The sequence below is a fragment of the Anabrus simplex genome, chromosome 2 (genome assembly GCF_040414725.1).
Source record: "Anabrus simplex isolate iqAnaSimp1 chromosome 2, ASM4041472v1, whole genome shotgun sequence".
NCBI classification, from domain to species: domain Eukaryota; kingdom Metazoa; phylum Arthropoda; class Insecta; order Orthoptera; family Tettigoniidae; genus Anabrus; species Anabrus simplex.
The window spans coordinates 612,648,839-612,667,737 of NC_090266.1; the positions used below are offsets into that span (position 1 = coordinate 612,648,839).

At 39.1% G+C, this 18,899-nt stretch overlaps 1 protein-coding gene across 1 annotated transcript in view; it reads right to left on the reverse strand.

The window, feature by feature from the left end:
• Positions 1 to 1,391: 1,391 nt before the first annotated feature.
• The window catches only part of LOC136864261 (potential E3 ubiquitin-protein ligase ariadne-2), a 238,468-nt gene continuing 220,960 nt past the window's right edge, over positions 1,392 to 18,899 (reverse strand). Inside the window, exon 10 of the mRNA XM_067141011.2 lies at positions 1,392 to 2,180. Within this exon, the coding sequence (XP_066997112.1) occupies positions 2,115 to 2,180 (66 nt within the window). The 3' untranslated portion in view covers positions 1,392 to 2,114. The remainder of the gene's footprint in view (positions 2,181 to 18,899) is intronic.

The window sequence follows — 18,899 nt, forward strand, 5'->3', positions numbered from 1 at the left end:
AAATAACGTCTAAACCATTGAAGATATCGGTATTCGGTTTTCATATTTGTAAATGATACCCAGGGGCTTGTAAAATAATGTGCTACTTATTCCCATGGGGTGATTAATAACTGAGATATTGATACTAACTCCATATTTTAAAATGGAAGGACAAATTCACACAGCTGGCTTAAAAGTTCAACCACGTAAAAGTTCAAATATCGGACAGTTACTTTTTAAGATATCAATAAAAACCGCATTTGGGCTTTTACATGCCCCATCAGACAGCGTGCGGTCGGCCAAGGACGTATTGGCACGGAAGCTGTTTCCTGCAATTTATTCCAGCCCCAGAACGGATACCAGGCATGTACTATAAACTATCGTACACATAATGTGATGTACCGTAACATACCCTGGGTGTGCAACTTAATTGTATGACTGGCGAACACACAATGGGGAAGGGAGATTAAAGTTTCTTTGGTTTGTTTTAAAATCCATGTGTAACAGATTGCGCTCAGTTTAGCATTTTTCGCCATGGATGGGAATGGGAAGGATTTGGAAAAAACGTCGGCCGTGGCCTATCTTAAAAGTACCAATCCGGTATTTACCTGGTGTTGAATATGGGACAACATGAAAATCACTTTCTGGTCGGGCGAGGCAGGACTCGAACCCGAATGCACTCGACTACATTGTTCATTTGCTTTACTAGAAGGAGCTCTTCGGGTGTCCTGTGTTATGTTTATTTCGCGATTCTCAAGTCAAAGTTATTATTTTATTCCTTTTAAAAACATCAACCCTCCCTGTCCTGTCATGAATTCGCCTGTCATACACACTTTGCAAACCCATCAGATATGTACGATATGCTTACATGCCTGGTATCAATTCTGTGGCTGGAATCACACCCAGGAAACTGCTTGCGCGTCAATATGTCCTTGCCCGACTGCACACTGTCTGATGCGACATGCAAAACTCCGCATGCTGCTCTTATTGATATCTCAAAATGTAAATGTTCGATTTTGAAAATACTTACATATTTGAACTTGTACTCAGTTGAACTTTTAGGCCAGCTGTATGAATTTGTGCCATTCTATTTAAAAATATGAAGTTGCTATCAATATCTCGGATATTAATCACTCCATGTGAATAAGTAACACATTAATTTACAAGCCCCTGGGTACCATTTACGAATATGAAAACAGAATAGCGATATCTTTAATGGTTTAGACGTTATTTTCATGTAATATCTTAGCTGAATAACCCTGTAAATTTCAAAGAATGTATGTGAACTAATTTGGTTTAACCTTTTGATGAGTGCACACGGCATATGCCGTGCAATTATACTGGCCGCATCTGAGTACGTATTTGACTGGTAAACAACCTCTGGGGAGTAAGAAATATTAAAAAAAAAAAAATTACAATAAAATTATTTATTACAACTTTGAGAGACTTTGAGACACATGAAAAGACATTTTGGTTCGAGAAAACTCTGTCATTTAAAAACTTTTTTTAATATATCACCTTCACTAATATTTCTATTTAGTTCTTTATTTACAATCACAAAGAATGGGTACCATCCACCTAATCAGTACTTTATTATATCTTGTTACTAAGCAGTACCGGTTTCGACCTTCACAGAGGTCATCCTCAGCTGGTCATAAGATCTAAAGTTAACTTAACATATAATTTTAAAACATTACTAAATCTAATGAAGAATGTCACATGATGTGAGTGATAATATTAAAATATACAATATATAAAATATACAATAATATGATGTCTCTTCTGGTTTAAAAACAAATGTCAATATTCTATGACATGTATATGTTACATAAAATTCTAGTGTACTGTTCGTGAGTAGTAGATAATTTGGTGAAATACAATTTCAACACGTAAAATGTTTATGGCATACTTGAGGTACACTTTGAAGTTCAGTTCATATTGGTGAATCGTTGTATACATTCGTTGGTATGTTTATACTAAACATTCTGGAACATTCTATGATATGGATGTAATAAAATTTATCAAATAATACATAAAAATACAATAAAATATTCACAGTATTCTTGCGGTACGCTTTGGAATTATATTAATTTTGTATGTTCACAGGCATGTTTGTACCAAGCATTCTAGAATATTCAACTATTTAGTTCATCTATAATATCATCACTTGTGTGCAGAAACTCCATAGCATCACTTGTAGTCTAAAAAAAAAGAAGAATATTCAGTTATATTTACGAAAAACAAAAATATTTATAGCTACGAAGAGCACAAACATCTATCCACATCGGTGGCAATCGTAACACTGCTGTAAACTATAGGCTAACGGCCCATCAAACTCTTTCACTGTAGGGAGTATACACATTTCTGTCAGACCACCACCACACAGAACTAGGATTTGTACAACAACACTATTCGAATGACTGAAAAAGTTCCAAAAATCGCCGCCAGATGTCATATTACGTCAGTAGGCAATTAAGTTCTTACTACTAGCCTAAAACGACAAATGCCGTGCTTCCTCATGTGTGACCAAATGGCAAATGCCATGCGCACTCTACTGACTGTCCTTACGTGCACTCGTCAACAGGTTAAGAAGTCTGTGTGTTGCAATTTTTCTGCATCCTCTTGCAGCGGAGTTGTTCTGATTTTTCTTGAAGCCCCAAGAAAATGAAACATTTAATAACTCACTCAGATGATCTCATATGATGTGGGAACCTCCTTGTATTCAGTATGTTTTGTTGAAACAATGAATGTTGAGGACAAAAAGAGCTTTTGATATTGGTCACAGAGTAGAGGTGAATTACTTTCAAGACATTTGTAGACATTCTTCATCAGAAAAAATTATGCACAAACTCTTCATGGAAAAATTCACTCTGCCATCAGTAATTCAAACCTACCTGTTCACAAACTTATGATGATGATGATGACGATATGGGCTCACCCACCATGTGCAAGCATTTTACTTTGATGCCACTGGCTGCTTGCTCATCACATTTTGATGTTCTATTTTACTCTAGGCTTACTAGGTGTCACAGTAAACTGAATCTCTCTTGGGTGGCATCTATGGCTAAGTTTTTAAATTAATTTTGTCAGGTAAACACCAAATGTGTCACCAGAGATCTTTCACATGCCGACATCGTATGACGTGGATTGTCGAATGGACTTTTCTCTGCCTTCGAAAGTTTGACTACCTTTGGCCCTGTTTGAACCTGCTATTTTGGGATCCGGAGGCCAACACTCTACCACTAATCCAGAGAGGGAGCTACAAACTTATGATGATTGGCTCAGATGGACCAAATGTGAGTAGAAAAGTTCAGACCTTTCAAAGATGATTTAATTAATGGGATCTCACGGATTAGTTGATACTGGGACCTGTCCCATTCACATCTTTGATGATGTATATCTAAGAGACTTTTTGTGAAGTTGCATCTGAATTAGGTGTTATTGCTGTTTACCACAATTTTGATGGGTGAACAGCCAGCCTGGAGGAATATGAAAGTATTCAAGAAGATCTCAATTTACATCAAAATAAATTTTTGACACATTCTCTGTCTAGGTGGCTTACATTTCATCCCACTGCTCAGAAATTGCTTGAATTGCTTGAACTGTGGGAAGGTTAATATCATTATTTTCTTAAATTCTAGCCATAAGTAAAGAATCAGACTGTATCACAGTCTACTTCATACAAAAAGGTGGCCAAGCTTTTACATTGTTCAACAATCAATGCACAATTGTACTTCACTATATCTTCTGCTGAACTTTTTACATGCTTCACCAAAATATTCCAACAAGACGAACCTTTAATTTATATCCTATACCCTCAAGTACACGATCTGTTAGGAAAACTGGCTGGACATGATTGCAAGTCTATTTCTTTTGGTAACTTTGTTCTTAATGTGTTACTTGACTCCTAAAAGTATTTTGCCCCTGAAAGATATTTTTTCATCACAGAAAATTAATAAAAGAACATTCAGATTGTCTGGAAAAAGAATTCTTGATTTTCATGAACAGTGCTAAAGAGCATTATATTTTTGGATGCAAATGTTCGATTGAAAAAAGCAATGAAAGATTGTGATTTGATTAAAGCTCTGAGATGTTTAAAGTCCTCTCTTGTGAAAAACTGTCAAGGCTATCGAGATATAGTTTCAGTTAACAGAGAACTACCTATCCATATATTAAAAAAAAAAAAAAACGATTGTGCTTGTTGACGAATGGAAGATGTTGCAGTTGGAGACAAGACCATCTTTTGAAGGAAGAAATGATAGTTATTGGGATAAAACTTTAAAGAAAACTAATGTGTCAGGCCAAAAACAAATAAGGAATTGGCAGCCTTGAAGCTGCATTGTCTCTATCACATGGGAATTATAATTGTATTTCCCTGTTTTACTGTCTTCTTGTAGTAATGTAACAAAACTTATTTCTTGACATAACTTTTTATGTAAAAGTTGAAGAAAAAAAAAACCACATTTGTTATTATACACATGTTCTTCGAACATAAGTATTTCATTTAATAAAAAACTGTAATATAATCTTTATAGTTATTTAATAAATGAATAAGCCCTATTCCATCCAGGACCAAAAACAAATGAAAACCTAAAACATCAAATGAAATAGCTACTATTCTTTCTCATTTAGTAATTTACATGTATACTTGTAGTTACACATACATTTTTTTCCTATTCTCCACCGGTCTGGTTTTTTGTTTGTTTGTTGGGAATTACTAAATATATATATTATTTGTCACAATTTTTTGATGTGGAAAGATGTGAACATCAAACTTTTGACCATATTGATCGTTTTGGCAACTTTGTCTCTTTTTTTTTTTTTGCCATTTTAGTCTCTTTTTCCTCTTTTTATGGAGTGTCTACCATTCTTCACCCTGGTTCTTTAACTTGGCAGTAAATCTGCTGACATCATGTTGATGTAATTGAGCACCACATACTGAGCCAACTTGTGCTCAGAAGGCCAGCGCTCTACCATGAGCTACTCAGATCAGCCTTCCCTTCCCAGGAGCAGATGTGGATTCTGAGCACAACTTGGTGGTCATGAAATTTTCATTTCTATTTGTGCTTAGTAATAACCTGTTGTACTTAAGATATGTCTGAACATAGTTTAAAATTATTGTAGTGTATTAGAGTATCTTATTGAAAATTAATGTGTTTATTCTACTACTCTGAAACATTTGTGTAGTATAGTATCTGTAGTATCTGTGATATCTGTTGTAATTCTCTTACTAGAATTCTGTTGTAGTAATTAGTAACTAATTAGTACTTAACTACAGTTTAGAATTGTGTAATTCTTGTGTATTACTTTAGGTTTTCAGTAATTAACAGCAATTTTCATTTTGTTAGGGTGCTGTAAGAAACAAAATTTGTACAACTAAGTAGTATTGTAGTGTAGTAGTAGACTACATTAATTTACCTTATTGTTGTGTGATCTTTGTGAACTATCCTAGACAATTTTTCTTTCCTTTCATTTTTATTTTGCACAGAATAAGTTATTTTATTTTACCTTTTCTTTTCATTATTCCATAAAGAATGGCTAAGGATGCAAGTATAGGAACTGTGGGTGTGGCCAGGCATTAACTCATTGCGCACCGTGGACGGCGTAAAACGTTCAAGCTTGCTCCTATGCTGCGGGCTGTGGACGGCATAAGACGTTTAATGTTCCGCGCGAAGCAATGCTGTTTATATTCGTCATCTGTGCATTCTTACACCTTAGTCAGCGTTACTGGTTGTAGCAGGAAGTTGGTTGACCTTTTTGAGATAACCCTCGCGTTGAGTAGGCTCATGTTTATCTTAGTTGTTTTAGCGGGAATATCTCAGCATTTCCTCGCACGTCAAGACGATACTTGAGATTCCAATGCAGTGTGTGTTGTTCTTACCGAGTGTAGTATAATGGCTTATAAAACAAAGTTTCTTACGGAAGATTAATTATTAGATATTTCACAATGATTATTCTGGTGATGAACTTATTCCTGAAATAGACTCGGATAGTGAAAGTGAGAGTGACGAGGAAATTCCGATTCCCGAATTAGATAGGCCTATAGAGAAAAGTGAAGTGCCTGATACATATCATCCTAGTTATTGTCCAACCATTCCACCATTTACAGAGAATTCAGGTATAAACGTTCAAATAGAAAATAAGCAGGATATTTTGAGTTACATGAGTATTTTCATGAATGACGAATTTTATCAATATGTGTGTGAGCAGACCAATCTATACGCGAGTTAAGTGATAAGTGTGGTGCCCCGGCCTTTCACAAAGAATCCGATCATGCAATCGTGGAAACTGATTAGGATCATGCAATCGTGGAAACTGATTAGTCCAAAATCCTGATATAAAAATGTACTGGACCGAAGACCCTGTTCTTCATACTCCGATATTTTCTAATACAATGTTCCGAATACGCTTCCTTCATATTCTTTCATTTCTTCACTTCGGACGGTAATCATTATGCCGAAAGTACAGATAGGCTATATAAAATTAGACGTATTTTGAAACCTGTGACACCAGATATCACACCCTAAATATTGACTAGAGGTAAGCACAAAGTATCATCTTTCTAATATTTATAGTTTAGGAGTAATTGTAAATTGTATTAAGTGATGCACGTCAAGAGGGCAGGGCATGAAAATGGTTGGTCCAGGCATTCAAGTGTCCCGCTCAGAAGCAGGTACTGATTGTGTTAAGGAGTATGAGCGAGGAGTTGGAGAGTTTGAAGGAGATAATTAGGATTCTCTCAGAGGAAACGAAGGAAAGTAGGCCTCCCTCAAAAACTGGACAGGATAGAGTATGTGTAAAAGAGGGAGGTGAAGGAAAGGGAGAAACTGTAGAAGACAGGTGGTCTAATGTTTTAAGGGGAAGCAGATTGCAGGCTAAGGGCTCTATTCAGGCTCAGAATTCAGGACATGTGTCTGTGAGAAATCGGTACGAGTCACTGCAGGTAGAACAACCGAGGAAAGATGAGGAACAGGGAACTGTTGCTGAGAAGTGTGGAAATAGGAGGAAGGGGAAGGGTAGGAAAGGGAAATGTGGAGTAGTGGATAGGAAAAGACAGGTGGAACAGGGTCATGGGAAGGAGAAAATGGAGGAGGAAGTAGCTTCTGCAGCTGTCAGGAAAGATAGGGCTGACCAGGAGAGGAGGGGATGAAATGAGGTGGGTAGGGTCGAGGCTCTGGTCATGGGGGATTCCATTGTTAGACATGTGAGGAAAGTGTGTGGAGGAAATGGAACCAAGGTAGAGTGTTATCAAGGAATTAGGTTGAGACAGATATTGGGGAAAGTAGAAGAGAAGCAGTAGGGAAAGGAGAAAATGGTAGTGTTTAACGTTGGTACTTACAACGTAAGACAAGCAGGTACAAGTACCAACATAGTTGGGGATGTGTGGGATCTGGTAAATGCAGCACAGGTGAAGTTTAAGGAAGCAGGGATCATTATCAGTGGAATACTGTGTAGGAGGGAGACTGACTGGATGGTGATTGGGGATTTAAATGAGACTATGGAGTGGGTATGTGGGAAACTGGGAGCAAGATTTCTAGATCCTAATGGGTGGGTAGAAGATAGGGATCTGCGATCAGATGGCCTTCACTTAAACCGCAATGGTATATATAAGTTAGGAAATTTGTTTAGAAGTGTTATAGGGAGGGACATTCAGGGAAACGGGGTGGCCTAGGGAGCAGTGATAAGGGTACAGGGAACTGGAAGTCAAGTAAGGATGACATAAAAATGTTAGTGGTCAACTGTAGAAGTATTGTAAAGAAAGGAATTTGAATAAGGTAATATAATAGATATATACTTACCAGATAATGTAATAGGAGTTGAATCATGACTGAGAGATGATATAATGGATGCAGAAATTTTCTCACAGAACTGGAGTGTGTATCATAGAGATAGGATAGGAATGGTAGGAGGAGGAGTATTCATTCTGGTGAAAGAAGAATTTGTAAGCTACGAAAAAGTTACAGATGGCAAACATAAAATTCTAGGTGTAAGGCTCATCTCTAAAGATAATAGGCAACTTGATGTCTTTGGAGTGTACAGACCGGGAAAGGGTAGCGCTGACGCTGATTCAGAATTATTTGATAAGGTAATCAGCTATTGATCTGTCTCTGTTTTATCCTTGGCTTTGATTATATGAAAGTGACTGAGGTATGAGTGATGCTAGTAATGCCTTTCCTTCTGCAGCCAGTCCCTGCTATGAATGGTGTGAAAATGTTGCTCATAGGGTCGGTTAGTGCATGCATTTCAGTGGAATTGGCAGACTGATATGTAATAGCAACTTCTGGCTCGGTGAGGAAAGCAACGGGAAACTACCTCACTCCTCATTTCCCTAGTACGCCTCTTCAGTGATGCCTAGGCCATCTATGACAGCTGATGGCAGAGCTGTTGAGGATCCAACCAGCCTTAGGGCTGAAGACTGAACATACAACATACATACAATGAGCTACGTGGGAAATGATATGGAAAGGAATGTGATAGTAGCAGGTGATTTCAATTTACCAAATGTCATTTGGGAAGGTAATACGAATGACAGGAAGCATGACCAACAAATGGCAAATACATTAATATGGAAAAGGCAGCTGATTCAGATAGTGATGGAACCAACTAGAGGGAAGAATATTCTGGATGTGGTGCTGGTAAAACCAGATGAGCTTTATAGAAAAAAACCTAAGTAATAGATGGTATTAGTGATCACAAAGCTGTTTTTGTGGTAGTTAAAAATAAATGTGAAAGAAAGGAAGGTACCAGTATTAAAATGAGGACTATTAGGCAATACATATGGCTGATAAAACAGGCATGAGGGAGTTTAAAGACTCTGGAATGGGTTTAAAGCAATTGTTGAGGCATGTGAAAATAGGTTTGTACCTTTAAAGGTGGTAAGGAATGGTAAAGATCCACTATATTATAACAGAGAAGTAAAGAGACCAAGAAGGAGGTGCAGGTTGGAAAGAAATAGAGTTAGAAATGGCTGTGAAGTAGGAAAAGTTGAAGAAACTTACTAGGAAAATGTATCTAGCAAAGAAGTCAGCTAAGGATAACGTGATGGCAAGCATAATTGGTGGTCATACAAATTTTAGTGAAATATGGAAGTGTATGTATAGGTACTTTAAGGCAGAAACAGTTTCCAAGAAGGACATTCCAGGAATCATTAATGAAGAAGGGGATTGTGTATGTGGGGATCTTCAAAAGACAGAAGTATTCAGTCAGCAGTATGTAAAGATTGTTGGTTACAAGGATAATGTCCAGATGGAGGAGGTGACTAATACTAAAGAAGTATTAAAATTTAAATATGATAACAATGACATTTACAGTAAGATACAAAAATTGAAAAGTAGAAAAGCAGCTGGAATTGATAAGGTTTTGGGAGATACACTGAAGAAAATGGGGTGGGATATTGTACCATATCTGAAGTACTTATTTCATTATTGTTTGCATGAAGGAGCTATACCAAATAAATGGAGAGTTGCTATAGTAGACCCTGTGTATAAAGGAAAGGGTGGTAGACATAAAGCTGAAAATTACAGGCCAGTCAGTTTGACATGCATTGCATGTAAGCTTTGGGAAAGCATTCTTTCTGATTATATTTGACATGTTTGCAAAATTAATAACTCGTTTGATAGAAGGCAGTTTTGGTTTAGGAAAGGTTATTCCACTGAAGCTCAACTTGTAGGATTCCAGCAACATATAGCAGATACATTGGATTCAGGAGGTCAAATGGACTGCATCACCCCCTCCTTTACATCCTTACTACAACCCCTAAATACTCTCATAATCATGCATAGAGATCTGTACCCTTTATTCACAATCCTGGTACCGAGCTCGATAGCTGCAGTCGCTTAAGTGCGGCCAGTATCCAGTAATCAGGAGATAGTGGGTTCGAGTCCCACTGTCGGCAGCCTTGAAGATGGTTTTCCGTGGTTTCCTATTTTCACACCAGGCAAATGCCAGGGCTGTACCATAATTAAGCCCACGGCCGCTTCCTTCCAACTCCTTGGCCTTTCCTATCTCATCGTCGCCATAAGACCTATCTGTGTCAGTGCGACGTAAAGCAAAAAGAAAGCGTGGATAGTCATAAAGAATGATATCAGTAGGGCTGCTGAGGAAATGTTAGGGAGAAAGGCAAGATCATTTAAGAATAATATCAAATGAATGGAGAGGGGGTCTCCGTGGCTCAGGCGGCAGCTCACCAGCCTCTCATCACTGGGTTTCGTGGTTCAAATCACAATGACTCCATGTGATTCCTTTGGCAAGACAAAGGCAGAAATGTTACTGAAAAACATATTAGCACCTATAAGTGTCAGTGATTTTGTTAATATCCTGAAATCCCCTGAGAGTAAGAGTTTTTCTCATTGGCAATAGATGTTTTCAACAACAGCAACAAAAAGGGATACTTTGAACCATTAGTACAGAACAAACTGGTGACATTTAATAAACAATGTGATGGATCTTCAAATGCAGTGGTAAAGTTAATTGTTGATAGTCTGGACAGCCATATACTGAAAAATGAAAATCCACAGCCTGTTTCCAGTCATTTCACCGGGTCTGGGATGGAATGAATGAAGCCCCTATCTAGCGGCGAGGATAGGAAATGTGCCGGATGCCGAGGTCTGTCACACTCCTCTGGTCAGCCATGTACTAAACATTAATAATTTAACAGCATGTAGTGCTGTTAATGTGAATTTTGTCATAAAACAATCTGTTTATTAATTGTTGTTTTCCAAGAATCCAAACCTGCAGATAGCCACCTGTTCAAACACATGGTTCATAATGCAATGAAGCACGCCATGGAAGATCTGGAAATGTATATAGAAATCTTGTTTTGAAGATGTACAATGATTTCCATGTATCAGCTAAAAGGTGTAGGTAAATGAAATTGTTTCTTGAAATGAAGGATTTTGAATGGTCTGGAATATTAAGGCATGTGCCCACAAGATGGCTCTCCTTAACTTCTGCCATTAACAGATTCACGTATTGGCCAGGAATAAAGAGCTATTTCAAGAACATTGATGCTTGCCCAAAACAACCTGCATTAGTATTTTTAGCTGAAGACCTAGAGAAATTAATTATTCCTGAAATCTATTAGCAATTTCTGTCAAATATAGGAGATCAAATGCAATCAGTATCAAAATACCTGGAAGAATGGGAGCCAAGTATTACAGAATCACATCGGTGCATGATCTACAAGGGGTGTAAATAAAATAGTGGTAACGTAGTTTAGACACTCGCAGGAGATTGGGCACGTGTTTGCCTGCCATAAGAAGTTCAAGGAAGGACGAGAACGTGTGGAAAATCAGCAACATGATTGCCAAGACTCGACTGTCAGCTGGCAAGTTTCTTGCAACAATTTGTTTCGATCAGCAAGGCACTTTTTGCTGATTGATTTTTTGCATGAACGACGCACAATCAATGCTGCTTACTACTGCAAGCTGTTGAACAAGCAAGGGTTGCATATCGCCGCAAAAGACGAGACCAACCGATTCAACAGGTCATCCTCCTCCACGACAATGCACGGCCTTATACTGCAGCTCTAAGTGTCTCCAAGCTACAGGACATGCAATGGACTACACTTGATCATCCTCCTTACAGCCCAGACTTATTGCCCAGCGATTTCCATTTGTTTGGACAACTTAAAGAAGCTCTAGGAGGGCAACGATTTGAAGGTGACGAGTGTGGAAGACTTTGTGCGCAACTGGCTGGTGACACGACCCTGTTCTTTTCACGATGAGGGCATCAAAAAGCTGCCCATGCGCTGGGACAAATGCATACCAAAACAGGAAACTATGTGGAAAAATAAACTGTAATTGCCTTTATATTTGATCCCCCCTCATTCATATAACAAAAATACACATTGTTGTGATTTTGTTATTATTACCATTCGGATATAGATTTTAGAGTACTCTGTATTTAGGTTGGTAGGTCTGAAGATCACACGATCGCCTACACTCGATAGTCTTGTCAATATAGTTCATTTCAGCTGCTGTTGTTATACTCATGTTCGTAAACTTCATTACATTGATAATTCATTGAATCCATATATTCCTTAGTCTTCTTAATTTACATGGAACGTGAATCTTAATGAGTTCACCGGTCGAAGAAGAAACTCTACAAGCAACAGCAGTACAGTCAAGTTTACTTAAAGAAATGGGAGGATACTTGCACGTGGGTTAGACCAGGTTCAGCTGATTGACCATTGATGGACTCTCCGTTAATTATTCATAGAGGTTGGTCTTAGTCATCAAATGGTGTGGCACATACTGACAACTTGTCTTAATATGAGGAATATTGCATCCTGTTGGATTCCACTTCAACTCGCTGACGTACAGAAATGGCACCGGTATCCACTGGCTGGCATCCAACTGACAGATGCTGCAATGAAAGAGACACGTTTCTGCAGCGTGCTGTTGCCGATGATAAGATGTGGGCTCTAGCATACGAGCCTGAATTAAAGCATCAGTTGAATGAATGGCGTCACCCAGGTTCGTCACGTCCACAGAAATTTTGACAGGAACCCAGTCGGGTGAAGTTTATGCTGATTGTGGCATACGACTAAGAGGGTGTTATTCTTATGCATGCTGTGCCTGAGGGACAAACCGTCAACACAGTGACTACTATTGCCGATTTCTGGAGCAACATCTGCGTCTGGATATGCGGTGCAAACGTCCACATTTATTGCAAGACAATTGCCCTATTGTGTTGCACAACAACACACATTGTCATTTCTCAAACAATGTCAAGCTCCTATTGCAACAGTGGCATCGGGAGGTCTTGGTGCACCCTCCATACTCACTTGACATAAGCCTTGTGACTTCAACCTGTTTTCGAAGTTGAAGGAACCTCTCCGAGGCGTAGTAGTGCGCTCCATCGCTGTCATCAACAGAGAATGCTTCGCCAATGGTATCCAACGGCCTCCCAACATTTGGTAAAAGGTAACAGACTTTGCGGGTGACTGCGTTGAAGGAATGTAATGCAATTGCACCGGTTAGTTCATTTAATATCAATATTGTCACTGCTTTATTTACAGCCCTCTTATAATAAGACCACACAAAGAAAAATGATAAAATCTATGGAAGTAAAATCAAGAATTTTTCATTGTTGTTTGCAAGTTGCTTTATGTCTTACCGACACAGATAGGTTTTATGGCGGAAATCAAGAAATTAATGGGAGAGGTTTCATCAACATCTCTTAAGAAGGTTTCATGTGAATGTGATTGTTTCCATGACACATTGTTGAAATATCTTGAAATGCATTATGACTTTTCAGCTTGTAGGTTTGTACGCATGAAAGGTTGGAACCTCTATCTTTGAATGTGGAAATAAAATATTGTGACTTTGAACTTGCAGCTGAAATACTCAGTCTACAAAATCAAGTCAACCTGGACCAGCCATATGAAGAATTTTATTAGATGAAATATAATTTGACTGAATGTATCACTAAGGATGGTGGTGATGTGTCTAAGTGGATGTACTGTATCATGTTTGTTGCCAGATTTGAAAATAGGTGATATCAGCTTGTTTCCAACTGTCGGGAAATGTACCAGTAGCCATACACTGGTTTAAAATTGTAGATAATGGTGTACAGAGAGATGCAGAGGTATTTTTGAGGAATTTAGGGCTAATATCATTGGGCCTGGTAGAGTGGTTTGTTGGGAGACTACTGAGAATATTTTGAACTTTGTTAGGGGTCGCTGATATTTGGGACAGTGAGCAAGTGCTAACACTATTGATCTGTGGTAGTTCTGTGATAGGTGCAAGAGGAGTAAAGGTAGAGTGAAAGTACTCATTGAATTTGTGAGACCTTAATTCAGTTGGGACATCATCACTATGCAGTTTAAGATTCCGTGGTATCCGGGGTGACTTTCTACGTGATGAAATGAGGGTCCAAAATCTTTTACCGTTGTTTTTAAGGTTTCCAGTTATAGAAGTGATGTGCCGATTGTAGTCATTCTTAAGATACGATTTTGAAATATTCCTGAGGTGTTTAAAAGTATTATACGTGTGTGAATTGGGGACAGACTTCCAGAGTGACCACGTACGGGTTTTATTCTTTTATAGCAGTTTAGTTTCGGCACTCAGCCAGGGGGTATATTTGTGTGTTGTGGATTTGGAGAAAGGTACATGCTGTTTAATAGTGATATTAAATCCTCAAACAGGGAAACCACACTGTTAACATCACGCTCAGCACCAAGGGAGGGATGACAAGTCCTGACTGACAACTAGCCAGTCTACATTACTCCACAGAGGAAATGCTTGCCTCGCAGTGGGTGGGAAGTCTTTATGTCGATAAGCAAGTAGATTGAGGATAACTTCGATTGAGTCGTGGACAGCGCTAAGAATGTTTCTGCCAACAGACACACTAACACTAGTTACTGTAGAGAAGAGGAGGTCCTATGTTGCCAGATTTCTGGTGGGTTTTAAGCACAACTGATGTAGATGAAGACCGTTTATGAAGTTTGACAAAATAAATGAGTCCTCAGGGTCGGTTACTGTTCCAGTGGTTGTAGATTGCCAGGATATGTGTGAACTGAAATCAATGATTAGCACAATATCATTGGATTTATTCACAGCCAAAACCGTTGAATTAAAGCAATCTTCTAACGCTGTGATATCATTGGAAGGTGGGCGGTAGAAGCAGCCAACTAGCAAGTTTTTATTCCTGGAGATCGTAATTTTGACTCAGGTTATCTCACATTCAGTTTCTAGGTCAGGTCTGTGACGGGCTTTAAGTTTATTACTAACTGCAATCATTACACCACCCCCACGGTTACTGGTACCTCTGTTTTTATGGAACACCGAAAAGTTGGGAGAATGAACGTTCATCGGCCAAGACAAAATCAGGTAAACAAGTTTCTGTGAAACATAAGATATCAAACTCGCTAAATTCAGGTTCACTGAGTACACAGTCAGTTAATTTCTTTTTCAGACTCTGGGTATTCTGGTATTACATACCGTCTTAAATATCTACTGGGCAATTTTCCTAACAAGGCCCCTCCGGCAGACAAATTTCTTGCAACAGGGAGTGGATTTTTTATTTTTGTTTATTTTTACTTTTTCATTCTATTTCTACATCCTCAATAATACTAGAAGTAAACTGTAATGTGGTCATTTTCTTGGCGGAGGTATTTTCTTTATAAATGATATAGGAATGTAGCACCATCTTCTTCCAGAATTTCAAAGTATGCCTCTCATCCGGGTAAGTGTATATTATCATATATATGGAGCATCTACTCTCCCCCATGAATGTATTGCACTTGTGGATATCTGGTTTTGAAATTTCCTTCTGTTCTTTATTCCTACCTTTAAGTATCGTTTTATTTTTAGCTACAGAGTTAGTGGACAAGAACAAAACTGGATATTCTGTAGATTTCTTTTCACGATGCCCTGCAACTAGAATTTCATTACTCCTATAATTTTTTACTTCCTCGACATAAAATCTATCTTTTAGGTCTCACAGTATTTCCTTTTTGTTGTGTCTAAGAGTCCCAGTAAAATAAGTGTCTTGAAAACAAGTAACGAGCTAAAGGAATGCTTGAAAAAGGATTATAATAATGTTATTTGTTTTTACACCCCCTAACTACATTTTTCAGAGATACCGAAGTGCCGGAATTTAGTCCCGCAGGAGATCTTTTACGTGCCAGGAAATCTACCGACACAAGGCTGATGTATTTGAGCACCTTCAAATACCACCGGAATGAGCCAGGATGGAACCTGCCAAGTTGGGGTCAGAAGGCAAGGGCCTCAACCATCTGAGCCATTTGGCCTGGCAAAAGCATTATCTGTTACTACATGATAACCTTTCTGCAAATAATTTCCCAATTTCAACAACTGAGTGAATACCATGTGACCCCGCCTGTTGCCATTTCTTGATGGATGCAGTATTTTTGTATCCGTCTCTTGGCACAGGCCAGAGCAAAGTGTAGCTTCCACCAAAGTCCCAGTCTCATCCATGGCTGTGACAATATGGAAGCTGCTGGGGTATGGGTGGTGCTGAGTAATGACATTTGGGGCACAACTAGTGTCTGAGTGTTATGAAAGGTGTTGTTCACAGGATGTCGTGCTGCAGTGGCACCTTCTGGTCCAGTGAGGAAAGCAATGGCAAACTACCTCACTCCTCATCTTAGCTAGTATGCCTCATTTGGGCTCTGCCATTGGTTTTTGCAGTTTCCCTATAACTGCATAGCCTTCGGTGGTGCTATTTGAGGATCCAACCAGCCCCCGGCTGATGACCTAACAGACAGACCATGTGACCAAGGGCACGCTGTTCAACTTGAGCTTTGTCAACACCACTCTTTACTCCTTTGTAACAATTACTGTAAACTCTAAGCAATAATTTGCAACAGAGTCAAATAACATCCAGAAGTTGATTTTACACCTATGATGTGTTTCCTTAGGGAAGTATGACACTTTGCTCCAATGAGTGACTAATCTATACAGAGGTGTTGGTGAGGGCTATAATGCTGACAGAATATATGGTTTGCATGCTCCACTATTGGATCAAATCTGGCACATGGATCACAGTTCTGATGGCCTCGGGAAAAGACTAAATGGAAGAATTTTAAAATTAAATGAAATGTGTCTCTGGAAAACATTTCCCTAAGGCTTGGAATGTTCCAAGAATTTTTATCCCAGTAGGAAAATATATATATTTTTTAGTAGTTTGACATCGCACTCACACATCACAGGTTTTTGGCAAAGTAAGGATAGGAAAGGGCTAGGAGTAGGAAGGAAGCAGCCGTGGCCTTAATTCAGGACCAGTCCCAGCATTTGCCTGGTATGAAAATGGGAAACCACGAAAAACCATCTTCAGGGCTGCCGACAGTGGGGTTCGAATCCACTATCTCCCGAATGCAAGCTCACAGCTGCACAGCCAACTCGCTTGGTTAAGAAAATATAGTAGGCCTATGAGTTATTCCCATTTTAAGAATAACTGCTACAAATGCCTTCATTTCTCTAACAGTGACATGTTACCACTCCCTGGCTGAGGAATTAAGTGATAACTGTTGCACATAAGACCAAAATTGGCAGACATACTGGTTTGTTTCCTTGACCATCAATTCCCACAAAGAAAAGGCAAAAAATTGCAACGCGGATGCATCTGGATGTACTAGGAGTAAGTGATATTCGGGTAAGGGGAGATAACGAGGAAGAGATAGGAGATTATAAGGTGAACCTGACGGGTGTTAAAAAGGGAAGGGCAGAGTCTGGGGTAGGGCTGTTTATCAGAAATACCATTGCACGCAACATAGTTTCTGTTAGGCACATAAATGAGCGAATGATGTGGGTAGATATGGCAGTTGGAGGAATTAGGAAGAGAACTGTTTCAGTGTATTCACCATATGAGGGTGCAGATGAGGACGAAGTTGACAAGTTTTATGAAGCATTACGTGACATCGTGGTCAGGGTCAACAGCAAGGATAGAACGGTGCTAATGGGCGATTTCAATGCGAGAGTTGGGAATAGAACTGAAGGATACGAAAGGGTGATAGGTAAATGTGGGGAAGATATGGAAGCTAATAGGAATGGGAAGCGTTTGCTGGACTTCTGTGCTAGTATGGGTTTAGCTGTTAGGAATACATTCTTCAAGCATAAGGCTATTCACCGCTACACATCGGAGGCTAGGGGTACCAGATCCATAATAGACTATATCTTAACAGACTTTGAAATCAGGAAATCTGTTAGGAATGTACGAGTTTTTCGCGGATTTTTTGATGATACAGACCACTATCTGATCTGTAGTGAACTAAGTATCTCTAGGCCTAGGGTAGAGAAAGTGAAATCTGTCTGCAAGCAAATGAGGGTAGAAAATCTCCAGGACAAGGAAATTAGAAGTACATGGATATGATCAGTGAGAAGTTTTGAACAGTGGACAGTAAGCAGGTTCAGGATATAGAAAGAGAATGGGTGGCATACAGGGACGTTGTAATAGAAACAGCAAAGGAATGCCTAGGAACAACTGTGTGTAAAGATGGGAAAAGGCAAACATCTTGGTGGAATGATGAAGTGAGGGCAGCCTGTAAACGTAAAAAGAAGGCTTATCAGAAATGGCTCCAAACAAGGGCCGAGGCAGACAGGGATTTGTATGTAGATGAACGAAACAGAGCGAAACAAATAGTAGTTGAAACCAAAAAGAAGTCTTGGGAAGATTTTGGTAATAACCTGGAAAGGCTAGGTCAAGCAGCAGGGAAACCTTTCTGGACAGTAATAAAGAATCTTAGGAAGGGAGGAAAAAAGGAAATGAACAGGGTTTTGAGTAATTCAGGTGAACTCATACCAGATCCCAGGGAATCTCTGGAGAGGTGGAGGAAATATTTTGAACATCTTCTCAACGTAAAAGGAGATCTTCCTGGTGGTGTTGCGAACAGCCAAGCTCATGGGGAGGAGGAAAATGATGTTGGTGAAATTACGCTTGAGGAAGTGGAAAGGGTGGTAAATAAACTCCATTGTCATAAAGCAGCAGGAATAGATGAAATTAGACCTGAGATGGTGAAGTATAGTGGGAGGGCAGGGATGAAATGGCTTCATCGAGTAGTAAGATTAGCATGGAATGTTGGTAAGATACCTTCAGATTGGACAAAAGCAGTAACTGCACCTATCTATAAGCAAGGGAACAGGAAGGATTGCAACAGCTATCGAGGTATCTCATTGATTAGTATACCAGGCAAAGTATTCACTGGCATCATGGAACGGAGGGTGCGATCAGTCGTTGAGAGGAAGTTGGATGAAAACCAGTGTGGTTTCAGACCACAGAGGGGCTGTCAGTATCAGATTTTCAGTATGCACCAGGTAATTGAAAAATGCTACAAGAGGAATAGGCAGTTGTGTTTATGTTTCGTAGATCTAGAGAAAGCATATGACAGGGTACCGAGGGAAAAGTAATTCGCCATACTGGGGGACTACGGAATTAAAGGATAATTATTAAAATCA